At 44.5% G+C, this 18812-nt stretch overlaps 1 protein-coding gene and 1 non-coding gene across 2 annotated transcripts in view; one reads left to right on the forward strand and one right to left on the reverse strand.

The window, feature by feature from the left end:
* Window positions 1–18812, reverse strand: part of LOC125961869 (protein FAM135B-like) — a 229799-nt gene that overhangs the window by 111394 nt on the left and 99593 nt on the right. The window contains exon 2 of the mRNA XM_049700892.1: window positions 17510–17605. Coding sequence (XP_049556849.1) covers window positions 17510–17586 — 77 coding nt within the window. The 5' untranslated portion in view covers window positions 17587–17605. The remainder of the gene's footprint in view (window positions 1–17509; window positions 17606–18812) is intronic.
* Window positions 11901–12006, forward strand: LOC117199700 (U6 spliceosomal RNA). The gene has a single exon (XR_004481024.1). It is a non-coding gene; the product is annotated as a U6 spliceosomal RNA (small nuclear RNA).

An 18812-nucleotide genomic window follows, 5' to 3' on the forward strand; every position in this document is an offset into this window, starting at 1 on the left:
GGTGGCCAGAGTGTCAGGAAGGGCCTCATAGGCCATCATGAGGACTTGGGCTGCTGCCCTGAGGGAAATGGGGCGTTAAGTCACTAGTTTTAGGCAGAGAAGTGACACTCCCTGGCTTAGGTCTTTTTTTTTTTCGTAAGCAGATGATCACCATCTTTATTTATTTTTTAACATCTTTATTGGAGTATAATTGCTTTACAATGGCATGTTAGTTTCTGCTTTATAACAAAGTGAATTAGCTATACATATACACATATCCCCATATCTCCTCCCTCTTGCGTCTCCCTCCCACCCTCCCTATCCCATCCCTCTAGGTGGTCACAAAGCACCGAGCTGGTCTCCCTGTGCTATGCTAACACATATATATGGAATCTTAGAAAGAAAAAAATGGTTCTGAAGAACCTAGGGGTAGGACAGGAATAAAGACACAGACATAGAGAATGGACTTGAAGACACGTGAAGGGGGAAGGGTAGGCTGGGACGAAGTGAGAGAGTGGCATGGCTTCGGTCTTAAAAGGACCCTCGGGCTGCTGTGTGAACCACAGAGGGAAGAGTGGGAACAGGGAGGAAGCAGAGACTAGGCAGAGGCAGTGAAAGGCATCTGCACAGAGATGACAGAGGCTTGGGTTGGGTCTGGGGTATCTCGTGAAGGAAAGTCAAAAGCATTGCCTGAGGCATAAGTAGTGTCAAGAATGACTCTGAGGTTCGATTGTGTGTGGCTGCCTCCCTTCTCAAAGGGAGGTGCCCAATGGGATACAATGGAAGATCCTCAATGGCGCAACGAGGCCGTGCAGAATCTGGTACTTTTAAAATATATATAATTCATATATATATTAATATATAAAACTACAATTCATATATATATTCATATATAAAAGTATAATTTTAAAAAATATAATTTAAAATCAAACACAGAGAGAATATGGTTTAAGCACTGATACATGAATACTTGCTTTAGAAGAACAACAGAGGTGGTACATAGTAACAAAAACTTATACACAGCCCTTTAGCTTCTTCTGTTGATGAAACAGTGTTGCCGCTACACAATCTAATACTGCAGTGGAATAAATTCTCTGTTCATTCAAGACTTTATCAAGGACAGAGATGATTAATAATTAATTAATATATACATATATTTATTTGGGGGAAAGTCTGAGCAAAAGCAGTAACACCTAAGAGAATCTGGTTCGAGTGCACCTTCCAGCAGCCGCAGTGGCCTTACTTCATTCCCTGGACTGAGCTGTCCCTTCCTGGGGCCTCATGCCTGCCCTTTGTTCAGCCTCTTTCCTCCCACTCAAACTTAGCTATTTTTTAATTAACTTTCAAGTCTCCTTTTAAATGTTCCTTCCTCCAAGACATCTCTCCTGAGCCCTCATTCTAAATGAGGCATCTCCTGTCATATTTCCTATGGCCACCTGCACTTTACATCATAGCACGTATTTCATACCGAACTGGCTACTTAGAAAAGGGAGTTTAGATGTAATGACTGTCTCGCCCACTGGACCAATGCTCTGCGAGAGCAGGGACTGTTTTGCTCAGGTCATAACCATGAACATGGCATCCAGAACTGTGTCGACTACACAGTCGACCCTCAATAAATACTGTTTTATTGTTCAATACATAGATGGGGAGCGTCCAAATATTTCAACCCAAATCGTCTATTTCTCAATAAGCTTTCATTGAGCTCCACTCTGTGCCAGCCCTGAGAGGCAAGCCTGGGAACCAGGAATGGATGGAACCTGGATGTCAGGCCCCTGGAGGTAATGGAGAGGTGGTCAGCGCTAGCGGTAGGACAAAGGAAAGCCTGGAGGAGCCTCCTGACCAGGATAAGCCATAAGAAAGTCTCCTGAGAGGTGATATCTTAGAAGAGACAAAAAACCCGAGCAGGAGTTAGCAGGGAGAGCACTGCGACAAAAAGGATGTTCCTAGCAGTCGTAGGGGCAAATGCAAAGCTTGGAGGCAACAGAACATACGAAATCCTGGCTAATCCCTAATGCACAGGGTGGCTGGGAGGCAAGTTAGCAGCCAGAATCACAAGAGGATTCTTGGTCGAACAATGTGGTGGTCCCTGTATACTGACGCAAACCCCTTTGGAGAACTTGGCGATATTAACCCAGCTTCCGGTCCAGCTCTACCTCAAGCCCCTCCCTGCCCCAAACCACCCACTGATCGACTAAAACATCTGACACCTCAAAAGGATCAGGGACCCCAATCCTTGACTCTCAGTCTTTCCCGAATTCTCCAAGGGCAAACCAGATTCTGCCACAGAAGACCTCCCATATTGCTTTGCACAACTTCTACGGCCTCAGTTTCCCCATTTTAGAAGGTGGGTGCGGATTGGACTTGCCTCAGTTTCTGTGCAGATTAAGTAAGATCATGCAAAGTGCTCAGCAGAGGGCCTGGCATGTAGCAGGAGCTCGCAAATGCTCATCACAATCACACTGCGCAATAATGTGTGTCTGTTTCTACCGCAAGGAGTTGGCAGCTCAGTGGAAAGGTCTCGTGTTCATCACTTCTGGGTCCCTAGTATCTAGCACCATGACTGGCGCATAGGTGTTGATGAGTGAATATATAAATGAGCAAAAGAAAGAATAAATGAAGGGTGGTGATGACAGGTCTGCAGTAGGAAGACATCTTCTCCAAGAGGAGCTGGCTGCTCGCGGGGGAGATGGAAGTTTTCAGAGCAGGACCCTGCTAATGCCATGTCCTTGTCCTCCCAGGTGCTTTCTAGACAAAAGAGTGGAAGTAGACCTCAGCTCTTCAAAACACAAAGCATCACTTCCTGTGGCATCAACGAACCACAAGCCCACGATTCGCTGTCAAAGTCAGAGGACAAAAGGGGTGACAATGCTTACAGGAAGTCTTGAATCCTTTGAACTATCACACTGAGGCTTAAAAGTCCTACAGGTCATCTCTGCTGGTGCATCGTGCATGGAAACCCAGGCTTCAGAAAGATCCCAGGAAAGAAGAGCCAACACGGAACGGTGCCCAGTTAGCGCTGCGCCTGCAGAAAGGGACAACCTGCTGCTTCCCCAGCGAACAGCCGTCTTGCGGTCTCCTGAGATTTTTAAATTGCTTTTTAGATAATCCGGGTAGCAGCCCTCAACCCACCATCTGCTCTGCTTACATGTCTCCAGGGGTTGGCTAGCTGGGACCTGACGCAGACACACCAGTCCTGGGAGAATCACAGACTAGTAAGAATTGGCATGACCTTAGAGACCCTGAATCTATGTCGTAACATACAGCCCGGCTCTGCCTGAGCCCAGCAGTGTCAACTCAAATGAGGCCCATCACCTGTGTGACCCTCCGTTCTTTCACCTACATGATAGTGACAGAATCCTAGCCCCGACTTCATGGGATTGTTTGAAGAACTGAATGAGGTAATAAATACAAAGCCTAGAAGAGTTCCAGGTTCAGTGTTTAATAAACGTTAGCCAGTACAGTGGTTACTACCTTTACTGTTGTTTTTCCAAAGGTTTTCAAGTAGATGCAGTGATGCCCCCATGACATGACGAGCAGCCTCGGAGGTTGCACCCCGTGAAACGTCAACCAAACCAGTTCCACTTTTTCCTTTTATATATCAGGCTTTCCTTTAAGATTCACTCTGAGGAAAGGAAGTCAAAGGTTTTTAAAAACGTTCGAAGATTTCTGATCGAATACATCGTCACCTTGTTCTCACCAAATACATAGCTTCCCAAGACTCTCAACCATCTTGACCCCACTTCAGGGGGAGGGGCACCCATGATGCTCAAAGCAGCCCTGCCCTTTGAAGACCTTTCCATTAGAAAACGGTTCCTGACATCAAGTACTTAAATTATTTCTTCCTTTCACTCCCAGGGTCTTAGTTCTGACCTTTGAAGAAACTAATGGTGCATCCAATTCCTTTTCCTGGGAGGCCATTAGTGATCTCTAAATGGTGAACACACAATTCTGAATCCTTTCTAATTCGTTCAATTACTCCTTGTTGGGTAGAGATGGGGCTTCATTTGCAGGCTTAGGGTACTCAGGTTTGTCAACACGCTTCCAGATGTCCTGGATCTGATACATGGAGTGGAATTCAAAGTCCCTGAGGTCTGACCAGAGCAGAGAGGAGACAGCAACACCCAGCTTCCCTCTGGCACCAGGACTGGACAATGCAAGTCAAGATGAGTGAGCTGGGCAGGTCCTTCTCAAGGTCTGGACTAACGAAACTTGTGAAATTACTGCAAACAGAATGAGTGGTGCATCTCTGAGTTTTCTTATTTCTTGAGTCCCCAGGAAGACCTTTGGAGGTAGGGGTCCGGATGTGGGTTTTGGAAGGGAAGCAGAGTGGCTTCAGAGAAAGAACATGGGATTGGAAGTGAGACAGACTTGGAATGGAACCATTAGCAGCCTACACGGCTTCAGTGATTTTATTTTAGTGTTTGTCAAAGGCTGTTTGCCCATGTGTAAAATGGGAAATATAGTATCTGCTTCTCCAGGATAATTAGATGACATGATGGAGATAAAAGGCCTAGTTCAGTCCCTAGGATACCTCAAGGACTAAGCTTAGGTTGATTCATTTTTTGTTTCTTTTTCTGTTTGTTTGTTTAATTCCCCAGTATTTACATAGGTTGGGCCACCTTTTACCTATTTGATATATGCATGATGAGAGGAAGAATGAATGGGGGAATGAACGGACGGTTATGTTGATAGACAAATGGACAAATTCTCAAGAGAGGTAGTTTTGTGGCCCCTTCTTCAGGCTGAGATAAGCAACGTGGAGCCAGCAATGCAGAGCACGTACAAGACTGTATCAGCTTCGCAGTGGGCCAGAGGCAGGCTTAAATCCCGTACTGACACTCACCAGCAGTAGGGCTCCCTCAGGCAAACTGTGTAATAACCATAATGATGATGATGATCAATAATAATTAGATAGCTCAAAATCATCGAGAACAATACACACACATGTAATTTTTCGTTCACAAAAACCATAGGAGGCAGATACTATCATTATCTGTTTTTCAGATGTGGAGAGAAGAAGTCATTTGTCCAGGACCATATTGCTCTGAGGGCTTGGGACCGGGAACCAGACTCAGACACTCTGACACCAGAGCCCACATCCCAGCCACTGAGCAAAGCCCTCTGAATGTCCCTGTGGCCTCATCTAAGAAGTTTACTCATTCACATGATATCTCAAAGACATAAACGAGAAATCCCACATGAAGTTCTTATTACAAACAGATGGTAATAAATGTTACCTGTTTCCTTCACCTACATCAACATTCATATTTCTGTATTATTCAGAAGAAGGCTTCCAGACAAAACAGGACACAAAGCAATGCACCATTCCCCCGCACTAATTAACTCCAACTTTGGACAATTTTGCAAGTCTACCCTTTTGACGAATGGATGACAGCATGGGAGAAAGAGCAAACTCAAAGGGATGCTATTTAGAACACGAGCATCACACAGCCCACTCCACGTGTGTGCACACCTGCACACACACACATACTTGTGCGTGCACATGTGCACACATCTGTGTCGTGATGAGTAAAGAATATTGTTGCAAGGAAAATCCCAAGAGACGACTATGGCAGGCTGCCACTAGAGACTAAGATTCCATGGAACACACTTCGGGATTTTTTTTTTTTTTTTGATTGTGAGAAAAAAGGTCTTGATTAGGAATCAGGAAATCTGAGATCCTCAGCAGATTCTTCCACTGCCCAGCTGCCTAACTACTGCAAGGCAAAGTACCCTTTCTCTGCACCCAGTATCCTTATTTATATAGTAAGTAAACTTGAAAGAGTTGATGGGAGAGCATTCCATGAAATGGGAACAGCCAGTGCAAAGGTTCCATGCCCGACATTATCAAGAAACTACAAAGAGACTATTATGAGGGCTTCCCTGGTGGTGCAGTGGTTAAGAATCCACCTGCCAATGCAGGGGACACGGGTTCGAGTCCTGGTCCCGGAAGATCCCACATGCCGCAGAACAACTAAGCCCATGCGCCACAACTACTGAGCCTGTGCTCTACAGCCCGCGAGCCACAACTACTGAGTCCACGTGCCGCAACTACTGAAGCCCGCGCACCTAGAGCCGGTGCTCCGCAACAAGAGAAGCCACCGCAATGAGAAGCCCACGCACCACAACAAAGAGTAGCCCCCACTCACCACAACTAGAGAAAGCCCACATGCAGCAACGAAGACCCAACGCAGCCAAAACTAAATAAATAATTACTTAATTAAAAACAAAATGAGACAGACTCTTATGGCAGGAGGTGAGCCAATGAGGGAAAGAGTAAGTCATTCTGGCTTTACTCATAGTAAATTGGAGAACAGAGAGTTAGAACAGAGGAGCATCACAGTCTGACTTATGCTTTGCAAGGACCATCTGGCTTCTGTGTTGTAAGGGGGCTAGAGATGAGCAAGGGTAGCATCAGGGGGATCAGATGGGGAAGATTATTGTGCAAATCCAGATGGGACAGACGTGACGATGGCTAAAACCAACATATTAGCAATAGAGGTGAGAAATGTCATACTCTGCATAAATTTGGAAGATAGAGTCAATACTATTTCTGGATGAAGTGGACATGAGGTATGAGAGAGAAGGAAGTCAGGAATTGCTCTAAGATGTTGGCTTCAACACCTAGAAGGATGGAGTTGACTGAGATGGGGCTGTTTGATGGAAGAGGTTTGGGAGGGCAGGAGATCAGGTTTTTGGTTCGGATAGGTCAAGTTTAAGATGCCTTTTAGACAGCAAGATGACAATGGATGGAGAACACCTACAGGACAAATCTGAAGTATGGAAGAGAGCAGAAATTGGTGACATAAACTGGGAAGCCAGTGGCTCACAGGTAGTATTTAAATCCATGGGACCGGGTGACCCAGGAAGTGAGTGTAGAAAAGCACTGCCAAATTGATGGGTTAAATACTGAAAGGAATGTATTTTAATAATAGACAATAAGTACCAAGGGCCATGCACAGTCTTCTATCTGCCATTTATTCTTCGTATTCAGTTAAGTACAGCTCAGCCTATAAATCCTGGGCCCCTCCTGGACCCAAGGTATCCATTCATCTTCTCTCCTTCCCTCTCCCTCCTCTGTCTCTGAACACTTGAGTGTAAAGATTTATCTCAGTTCGGGCAGACAGAGGCCGGAAGAAATCCCATTTGGGCATCTACGCCTAATCCTTATTTGCTCCATCTGTTGTGTCAATACCCTGCCCTGTGAGAGTATTAGGAGCTCTCCCAGCTACAGATAAAGGACATTGGTTCCATTTCATTACTGTTTCTTATGGGTCTGGAGCTCACTAAGTCATCTGAAGAGAGAAATCAGTGGTGGGATTTGAGCTTTATACAAACCTCAGAAACTACCAACCGATAGGATTTGGAGTGTGATGAGAAACATCTTTGTCACACTGCTCAGTAAACGTCTCCTTCATCAGGGCCCGGTTCAGATAAGTAACCTCAACCAACGACTAGGAATTCAAATGTGTGAGTGCCAACTACCTGTCAGGCAGTGCCTGCGTTCTCCACGCTTAAGCCAAAGGGTGTTCTAACCCAAATCTGATCCTCCCCTCCTTCAAACATTTCATACTCACCCCTCCTGTAACATCCTTAGAGGAGAAAGTTCAAACGCCTTAGTCTGCATTTCCACCCAATTGTGCTTAAATCGTGATTTTTCTCTTGGAGTCTGGTCTCGCCAACAGAATAAAAAAAGTGTTGATAATACTGGCTTTGGAGGCAAAGAGCCATGAATTCAAACCTTGACTCTGCCCTGGGATAGCCAGGCGTCCTGGAGCTTCCGTTTACCCATCTGTAAAATGAACGTAATGATACCTAGCTCATAGAGCTATCAATAGCATCAAGTGAGTTGACAGAGTAAAGGTCCTGGCACACAGTCTGAGCTCACAAAGTGTCACAAGTTACTGAATGATTTCACGCGGGCTCAGTTATGCCCATGAGCAGACAAATCCCAGCCCTGATTCCTACCTGGTCTCTGGACTCAGATACCCCACTGCCTCCGGACCTCTAGACTCATGTCACCTCTGGCTGCCTGGTCCTACCCCTCCTCGATTTTATGTACCAATTCACCCAAGGGCGCAACTGACTATCACTATGACTTCTCTCCCCCGTAACATGACATTAAAGCACCAATTCTTCCCATTCCACTGCTTCAAGATTTTTCAACTATTCTCCGTCTGAGCTGTCCTCACCACTGTCATTATTTTTCCCCACCCCACCTGCCATCCTCTTTGCTTCCAAAGCATCATTTTTACAACACAAATCATCAAGAAATTCCCTTACTTATATGGTTTCTTCACCCTCCTTGATCGACAGAGTGCAATTCCGCCTCTCCCACTCCATCAAAAACACCACCTCTAGGGAGCCCTCTTCAGCAGTGTGGCATTTCCCAGGGATGCCATGACCTTTATCATCCCCAGGCCTTTGCACATGCTGTTCTCACTGACTGAGATTCCCCTCCAGCCTTCGCCTGACCAGTAGAACCCCCATCTTCTGCGTAACCTGTCGTGATGCCTCCTGAGAGAGGAGATGGTATCCCTGTCCTCCCTCAGCACCTTAGGACCTTGTCCGTGCTTTTTTGTTCCATTTCTGACATCACTTTATTAACTCACGTCTCTTTCTCCCATAGCACGTTGGAAACAACTTGAGTTCACGGCTCTTTCTCAATGTTCTGCCCAGAATTCCTAGAACAGAGCCAACAGTAGCAAGCGCTCAAAGTCTCCAGAATGGGTAAATTAATGAGGAAATAAATAAAAGAACAAGAGGCGACCTTGGGTCTGTTTTACAAGGGGCAATTTGTGCAAGAGCTGCGTGGGAGGGATGCTACATACTCCTTCTTGAGAAAGATGACGGTAGAGAAAGCGTTAATGAGTAGAAAAAGGGGGGCGGGCAAGAGATCTTCTCCGAGGATTCTATTTACGGAAGGATCTTTTGTCAAAGAAGTGTGAATAGATTTGGTTAAGCAAATGCCTCTGGGGTCTGTCAGTCTTTGGCTGGAAGGATTCAATTCCCAGTACATCATCCCCTGATTATTCAAGGAAAACATCCAGATAGATGCCAGGCGGCCAGGAAAGGAAGTCTGAGCAGAAGGGAAAGTCGTGCTCTGTAGTTGTGCTGTTTGCAGAAGTGCAAGCGTTTAAAGAAGTTGGAGGTAGGGGCAGTCATCGTAACATCTGAACACCCTCGTCTGCCCAAGCCAAACAAGACATGCCTCGTGAAGTAGAAAGCAAATGCAAGGACTCTGGGGTGCAGGCATCCCCGCAAGAAACCCTCCACCTGGCCACCTGCACAATGTGCAAAACTGAGCCAGACTTGGAACCCATGTCAGGCTCTGCTTCCTCTATGATTTAGGGATAATACTACATCCATTGTAGAATTGTGGGGTTACGTGAAGCTATTTGTAATAATAGAGAATTTTATAATTTTCTACTCCAAATAAATTCTGGTTGATTCTAGTGGGTTGAAACATAAAAGTTTCATGCAATGACACTAAAGAGATTTTTTCAGAGAGAGCATAGAATTTCACCCTTTCTGGGAGCACAGCATGCCGATGAAAGCAAAGTTCTGCCTACTTTTAGGAGGAGCAGCAAAGAACCAACCTTCCAGGCATGTCTTTTCTTTTCCCAAACAGTAACTGCAGTGACCTGAGTGCCAATTCCTGGGATCTGTGAGGCCATGGAGACCCAGACATCAGTGACGTGGGAGATTTTTAGATTCCCACGGTTCACAAATGTTCCTCTACTCAAAAGGTGGAGATTCCCTGCCTGATGCCCTGAAGATTCTTAATCAGTGTTTAATTCCTCTGAGCTTTGTAAAATGCTTTCTGCGGAAGTCTAAGACGAGATGGAACAGAGATTTGAGATTAAACGAGGACTGTTAGGGTGACGATCATTTCCTCCCTCACTCTGTTGGATGATTATATATATATATATATATATGGAGAGAGAGAGAGAGAGAGAGAGAGAGAGAGAGAGAGAGGGTTCTGATTACAAAGGTGATATGTATATTGTGAAAAATAAGGAAAAGTACAAGGATGAAAATGTCACCATAATTCTTTCACTAGGCAAAACTATATGTGCGTGCTACTGAAAGTTTATTTTTTTAATTTTTATTGGCGTATAGTTGCTTTACAATGCTGTGTTAGTTTCTACTGTACAGCAAAGTGAATCAGCTATACATATACATATATTCCCTCTTTTGTGGATTTCCTTCCCATTTAGGTCACCACAGAGCACTGAGTAGAGTTCCCTGTGCTATACTGTAGGTTTTCATTAGTTACCTATTTTATACCTAGCATCAATAGTGTATATATGTCAATCCCAATCTCCCAGTTCATACGTTTGTTCTCTACGTCTGTGTCTCTATTTCTGCTTTGTAAATAAGATCGACTATATCAATGTTCTCAGATTCCACATATATGCATTAATATACGATATTTGTTTTTCTCTTTCTGACTTCACTCTGTATGACGGCTATTGAAAGTTTAAAATGAGAAAACGATGAAATGCATTTAAAATTGCTTTTGAGCGACATTTGACAACAGTTGGGAATGAAACCAGAGCAGTTAAGGACTTCACTCTCTTATATCTTCTACTCTGACCCGAGATCCACTCAAAGACCCTTCTAGAAAAGAAACATCCTATAGTTCAGTATAACTCTATTGACTATAGTATCTCACGAGTTTCCCTAAAGCTATTATTTCTTTAGATATGTACTGTGTATTGGAAAGCTAGTAAGAGAGTAGATCTTAAATGATCTCACACAAACACACACACACACACACACACACACACACACACACAATGGTAACTATCTGAGCTGAGGGATGTCTGAACTAACCGTATTGTAATCCTTTCACGATATATACATACATGAAATCATCACACATACACCTTAAACTTACACAATATTATACGTCAATTACATCTCAATAAAGGCAGAAGAAAAGAACTGTGGCATTTTCACTTTATAGATTCCAAAAATGAGATAAAGAAGAGAAAGCAGAATTTCCCCCATTGAGGCCAATACAAATCCGCATGGAGTCCATTAGGTTTCCGACTGGCAAGGAGACCTCTTCCTGGGAGATTAGTAGCGATGAATTTAAATAACTGCTTAAAATATAAAAAGGATCACCCAGTCCAGAGTCCGACCAGGCCAGTGGTCTGCTCCAGCCCTGGCACTGACCAGCTGAGGACCGTCTGGTGCAGAGTTTGCACTGTAATCAATGGGACAGAAAGGCCAGAGAGGGCTTAGCCCACTTTGGCAGCACTGCCAGGCCTGGCTCTCTAACTAGATGCTTTACAAATATCACCTCATGACTTCCAATAGAGATCCTGCAAAACAAGTAAGGAAACCGAGAAAGTAACTCGCCCACGGGTACCCTGCTAGTTGCAGAAGACGTGCAGATAGATCCAAGGTCTCTGTGTCTTAGACCAGATCTGGGTCTCTGCTCTGCCCTCTACACCACGTCCATGACCACGTGCCCTGTCGTTCTCCTTGAGAGGCCTGAACGAGGACCTGTGAGCACAAAACTAGAAAGGACCACACTATCCATTGGCTTTCTGTTCCGCCTTTATTCCTCCCCGAGGTTATTAGGCCCTGTGGGTGGTTCTGAGCTCACCAGAGACATTTTAATCTCGGCAGGCCAGCTCTCAGCCCCCTGGAAGGAGCTTTTCTTTACAGATCTGCTGAGCATGTCCTCAGCCAGGGGTTAAGAGGATAAAAGGCTTAAAGCAGCAGGCTTATGAAGTCACAGATTCAAAGGGAAAAAAACAGGAAAAAAAAAATGGGACAGGGTAATTGTTAACAGGAATGTGGATTTGCTAGAAAAATAATCCAGGAGGTCCATCTACATAAGCCCTTGGGCAACTGACGTCTGTTCACCCTCCACAGGAATAATTATTTAAAATGCCGTTTTAGTGCTCGCTTCGGCCGCACACATACTAAAACTGGAACTATACAGAGAAGACAGCAGGGCCCCTGCACAAGGATGACGCGCAAATTCGCGAAGCGTTCCGTATGTCTGAGGTCTGATGATACACACACACACACACACACACACACACACACACACACACACCCCACCCCACCCCACCCCACACCTTGAGTACTGATGTTTCCCAGAGAGGCCTATATGCCTGAATATGTAGCCAAGGAGTAAAACCTAGCAAAGTAAAGATATTTGAATGGAGACTTCTAAAGATGGTGAGCGTTAAATTGCTTCAAAGAACGACATTGAGACAAATATTTGAGGGACAGAAATCCCTTTATTACTGTCAGTGTATCGCTGGTTCTTAACTAGCAGTTTTACTAAACAAGCCCCATTTATAATAATTCTATTCTTGTTTATCCTCAGTATTACTTAAACAGATATTTAAAATAAAAAACTTATCGCGGGGAGATAAAACGCCATTTTATGGGGAAAGGGAGATCAAATTTTTATGAAAATAATCATCATGGAATTTCACAGAAAGACTCTTAAAGATCATCGAGCCTATCTACCCTCCTTGTGCTAGATGGAACCCTTGGCTGTAAGTGATAAAAATCCCAAATCAGACCATGTATAATCCCCACTCCCTTCCAAAAGGGTAGGAATGAATGAAAAGGATCCCAATATATTCTAATAAGAGAAGTAAAGGAAAGGATTGTTTCTGACAGAACCAGACAAATCAATGAATTGCTCTCTGGCAAGCAAAGGTAATCGTATTTCTGAGTCTATTAAGGCACATCAGGGCTGGTTAGCTAATTTCCCAGGGAGCTTAGCTGTCGCTGGGCATCAGGCCACAGTGGGGATGTCAGGGCATAAACACAAGATGGGATTTTCTTTCAGGAATCACTTAACTTGGGAACCAACCGTTTTCACTCTGGTAGAGACAAGGCAGGTGAGTTTGTTCTGGGGGGATTTCAATCCTAACATTTCTACGAGCATTGGACCTTCCACATAAGATCTGATCATACTGATTATAGTTCTTTTTTGTGCAACTACTCTGTGGGCAGGACAGAATTTATATGTAAAAGCATCTAAAACCTCTGAGTAGGGAAAATCTTCTAAATGACCTTCTAGAGAAGGGGTGGAGGAAAGAAGGAGGTGAATCTGAACAGCAAACAATGAAAACCTTCACTCAGGAAGAAAATCACTTTGATTCAGAGCCTTGTTTGAATTAAGACTGAAAATGAAATCTGAATTCATTTTCAAGGACAAATGTTAGCTCCCTTTCAGCTCACACTGTTAGAAATGAAGGTTCATGCTCTCATAAGCAGGTATGAATTATTAATATATTAATGACTTACACGTATCCAGGCAATGGGTTTTATAATTAATTGTTCCCTTAAGCATCTCCTTATGAGAAAATTATTGTAAATGAAATAATAGCTTCCCTTTTGCTTTCTGGCTCCCAGAACCCATGCTAGAAGGCTAGGGTGGCATCTCTACAGGTTCCTGAGCAGAAGGCATGTGCAAAGGCATGTGTTAAGATCCAGTCTCCTATTGGGGAAGAGGAGACGTCACAACCACATAATGAAAGAAGGGACTGTTTCATCTATATGACTATCATTTAATGAAGAGCCACGTGATCCCACACCTAAGCTGCTCTTGATCTGTCAGGGTGCACCAGGCTCTATGCTGGGCACTGGCCACATGAAGTCACGTAAGAGGGAGTCCTTAGCCTGAAGGAGCTTGGATCCAGCTGAGAAGAAGTTAAAGCCACACATGACATCACTATCATTCCCTTTTTCAGCCCAGCTCTCCGCCCACGGCAATCTAAGAAAGTGTGTGGCAGTTGACATGAATATCTCTATACTCACACGTCCAGTAAAAGGTAGGCTGTAACCCTCTTACCCCATCCACTTCTCCATTCCTACTCTTCACTGCACTTTGGTCTTTCAGGTTGGCTCTGCTTCCTGACACGGCTGAGCCCTTCCTGTCCCGCCCTTCCAGGTCCTCTGCTCGGCCAACGCCCCGCCCAGCTTTCAAATGATAGCTTATCTCCTACCAAGACATCTTCTCTGACTCTGCCCACAGACTGGCTTCCTGCTTCTGTTTCACAGCACAGCACCCGAATCTGTCTTTGTTATAGACCGTATCACACACCAAGGTCATTTTCTATGTATGTATCCATCTCCCTCATTAGCTGGTAAACACCTTGAAGGCAGAATATCTTTCATCTTCATCCTTATGGAGCCTAAGCCAATAACGTATGCTTACTAGTGTTTGCGGTCATGCGTGTGTGAGTGGAGAACAGAATAAAACACGTGAGGTGCGCTTTAGAAACAGGGAGAAGGGGGATTCATAAAAACTGGGCTGAGTTCAGTAGGTGAACATCAATCAATATACAGAAGTGGTTTGGAGAGGAGGTGATACTGGAGCGGGAACTTGCAGAGGGTAGAATTTTCAAGGCAGATATTGGGGGGGAGGGTCAAGAATGGTCTGAGTACAGACAGTAAAGATAGAAGAAGTTTAAGTTCAAGCCGTTCAGTCTCTGAGCACTTGGCTGAGGAGTGAGAAAACAAGATGGTCTCAACAACCCTTTGGGGTAATAACTCTGCTAATAGTGTTAAGGACGGATTGGAAGCCAGGATTTACTAGTAGAAGTGACAATTTAGATAGCATCTACTAGATACCAGGTTCCATGCTAGCTGCTCTGCATATATTAATTAATGCAACTAGTGCCATAACCATTCAGATTACCCCACGAGATAGACTTTGTCATCACCATTTTAGAATGATAACTGGTTTTAAAGGGACATGTTCTCAGAGCTTATAAGTGGTAGAGTTTAGCTTCAAAGTCAAGTCTGACCCCAAAGCCAGGCTCCCAAGTGCCTCCCTGCCCCTGGCTTTTTATCAGGATGAGTCTCACTGCCAAGTACAGGGGTCACAATTCATGATGCTTTTGACTGGTTTCAGATATGCTTTTCCTTTGAGAATTCACCTCAGTCAACACAGACCTTGCATAAATGCAAGTTGACTGTTCAAAGCAAACATCACCAAAAAGCAGTATGCATTCTGGGACTAGAAAAACTATTGACAAATATAAATGTGCTGTAAGCAAGTAACTCCCTGATCAGGGCAAATCCTCGCTCAATATTCCCAGTTCTGTATCCATGCGGTTCCAACACAACATCTCACAACAAATCACGAAGGGGTGTCTATCTGGGCAGATGGGGTAAATGAGCTAGCACATTTGTAACACAGGCCCATAGGCACTACTCATCAACTGGAGAAGCCAGGTGGAACTTGGATGACCACAGCCAAACGCAATCCAAAGAAGGGCGCTCTCCTCCCTTTGCAAGCCCCAGCTCTGATTTCTACCATCCCAAGGACAGTAGGGAGCACACATTTAATCATATATCCTCACACCCCCCAAAAGGGCCAGCTTCCCCAAATCCCACCTTCCTTCTCTTTAATGACATCAGGAGATCATCCACTTTCTTTCACCCAGGCTCCCACCTTGCCTACTAGGTCTGGACTGCAGCTATCACATCCCCACGGAGTGCTTGCTAGGAAAGTAATTACATTTCACCATCCTCATGGCTCCTGTAGGATTCAGAGTGGAAAATTCCTTGGCCCTTGAGCATCAGGGACCACGGCCGTCAGATACTCCCCTGGCAGATGCAGAATCCTGGCTGGCATCATGCCCAGCCTGTCCACAGCTCCCTGTAGGCAGAATCCAGGGGGCTGGGGACCATTCACGTCAAGGCCTTATTGCAGATGGGACCTTAGAGATCCTAGCACTCCCTCCACCCCGGAGAGGTCTAATCGCCTTCATCCAAAAGATGCCCTAGCCTGTTCATGGAGGTAGCTGAAATGAAACCCACCCTCAAGCAAGTTTGATCATACAGTTATGCCCTCATCCACATCGACGTGTGTGCCTAGATTTCCACACTCCTTGACACCATGAAATAGTAGCAAGAGCTAGAAGAAAGTTGTGAGAGTTCTCCTTGCTCTGCTAGATGGACCAGTGGTCTCCAACGGTTGATGTGCATGTTTACCAGTAAAAACATTTTTGGGCATGCAACCCCAATATATGTATATTTATTTATAAATCATATACATGTACAGTTCTACTTGTATATAGTATGCATTATAAACACAAGAAAAGGTATTTTAAAAGATGAGATAAGAAATGTGATAATTCATGTTTTAAAAATAATTATTTTATGTATTGATGGAACACATAACTTTTGTAATATATACATACACAGTAATAAAATTATATACATAACATATATAATATATTATATATATACACTGGTTATATATACAGTAATATACAGTAATTAAAATTATATATAATATATTATGCATGTTAAAATACACACACACACACACACACATATATATATACACACACACACACACACACACACACACACACACACACACACACACACACACAGAGAGAACAGTGATTCAATAGTCTGGTTTTAATTCAGACTAATTCAACATTAGACTTTAGCAGTGAAAGCAGCTAAACGAGATGCTTCCCCAAACCACACAGATCTGGAAAGAAGAGAAGAGCACCGCAGGCTTATCGAATAATCCATGATTTCCATATTCACTTTCAACCTCCCCTTCCGCCTGCACAGGCTCTCTTTGTGTTCTGGGTGTGCCATTTTGAAATGTCTTGTTAACGATGACGATTTCATACGAGCTTTAGTCAATATCTGATGGTCAATATACAGTGCAGAAGAGGTACATTATTAATAATTATGGTTACACATCCATATGTAAGTTCACATATCTCTAACTACTTAGTGTTGGGCTCGGATGAACTGGTGATTCCATCTCAGTGTGGGACTTAGTGAGATCGTGCACGTAAAATGCCAAATTCAGAGTACATCCTGAAAAAGTAGGAGCAGCTATATTTTAATTGTGTATTTAAAAAAGACATTTTTTTAATGTGGGGCTTTCCTGGTGGCGCAGTGGTTGAGGGTCCACCTGCCGATGCAGGGGACACGGGTTCATGCCCCGGTCCGGGGGGATCCCACATGCTGCGGAGCGGCTGGGCCCGTAAGCCATGGCCACTGAGCCTGCGAGTCCGGAGCCTGTGCTCCGCAACGGGAGAGGCCATAACAGTGAGAGGCCGGCGTACCGCAAAAATAAATAAATAAGACATTGTAAATTCTCAGTTTTTGAGAGATCTGGGTACAGGTTTTATGATATGTGGTTTGGGGAGATGGCCCCTAGAAATATTGATCCTACAGACACCTTTTTTATCAGAGCTACCCAGGCAAGCTTCACTTCCAATAAATTCACTTTCCTTTAACACTGAGTGACAGATTTAATGGAGAGAGCAAGTAGGAAGACGTGCAGGAGGATGAGAGAAATTAGCATTTTCTGGTCTTTGTCAATTTATGGCTTATTTTCAAATGCACTAGAAGTTTGGATTTTCCACTTGGCAGGAAAAATAATACAAATTCTTTCCTCATGAACCCAAAATTTCCTATGACCTGTCCTCACCACCAAGATCTGCCAGAGAAAAAACAAAACAAATGTGTAGACAAATACAAATAGCGAAAGCATACTCACCCTCTCTGAAAGAGATCCACGTTATAAAATGTATGTAGCTCTACAGAAAACTCCACCGTTCCTTGTACCTCAGACATGATCTTTTCGGTTCATTACCTAAAAAACAAGAGGGAAATGAACAGCTTGAGATCACATCAGCCAAACACAGAGAGCCTGGGCTTCTGCAACTGGAACTCAAACAGCACTGACGTAGAGGGACAAGGGTATCTGGCCAACGGGACCATGACGTGTCCACTGGACACCATCACCCAGGGGTTCCTATTGTAGGACAGACACAGAGAGATGAAGTAACTAACAGGATGTCACACAGCTCACACCTCCAAGAACTAGGACTCAGACCCAGATACACTAATTCTAAAGCTGGGCTAGTTCCCTGCCCTTCCTTACCTGTCAGCACCTGGAGGCACGAGCATCCCAGCTACGAGCACATGCTTCATGGCCAACAGAGCAAGAATCCCCACTCCTCCACTCTCTACTGTGTGACCTTGAGCAAGTCAACGGAACCTATCCCATCCTCAGTTTCCTCATCTGTAACAGGAGGACTGGTAATGGCATATAACTCTGATAGACAATGGGGAGATTAAATAAATCTGCCACATAGAGCACTTTGCACAGTTCCCAACATGTAGCAAAAAGTTCATAAATGTAAGAGACAATTAATAATGATTAATAATAATGAATGAAGATGGTTCTATCATTGTTAGTATAAACGTAGTCTCTAAAGATGTAAGGTGCCTGGAGTGCAAGGACAAATGTGTTTTCTACCGAGCAGGGGAAGCAGAGGCAGTGGGCGCTATCGCCAAGCAGATGCTGAACCCAGCGTGACAGGTTGTTGATTTTCCAAGCCAGGACACCCTGGGCCAATAATAAGAAGGTTGGATAGAAAAGATGAAAGGGTACAAAATTAAAATATTCCCAGTCTAGGATGAGAAACAAATTGACAGGGAGACTCAAGGCAGGATGGATTTTCTGAGGATATGAAATCACCTAGATATCAGAGATTTGGAGAAGGAAAAGCAACTGACTTTTACTGAGCATTTAGTGTATTCCTGGTGCTGCATTTTTTTTGCGGTACGTGGGCCTCTCACTGTTGTGGCCTCTCCCGTTGCGGAGCACAGGCTCCGGACGCGCAGGCCCAGCGGCTCATGGCTCACGGGACCAGCCGCTCCGCAGCACGTGGGATCTTCCCGGACCGGGGCACGAACCCGTGTCCCCTGCCTCAGCAGGCGGACTCCCAACCACTGCGCCACCAGGGAAGCCCAGTGCCGCATATTTTATGTGAGTCATCTGATTCTGTCCAAGA

This window comes from Orcinus orca, chromosome 17, assembly GCF_937001465.1.
Source record: "Orcinus orca chromosome 17, mOrcOrc1.1, whole genome shotgun sequence".
In the NCBI taxonomy this organism is placed as follows: Eukaryota; Metazoa; Chordata; class Mammalia; order Artiodactyla; family Delphinidae; genus Orcinus; species Orcinus orca.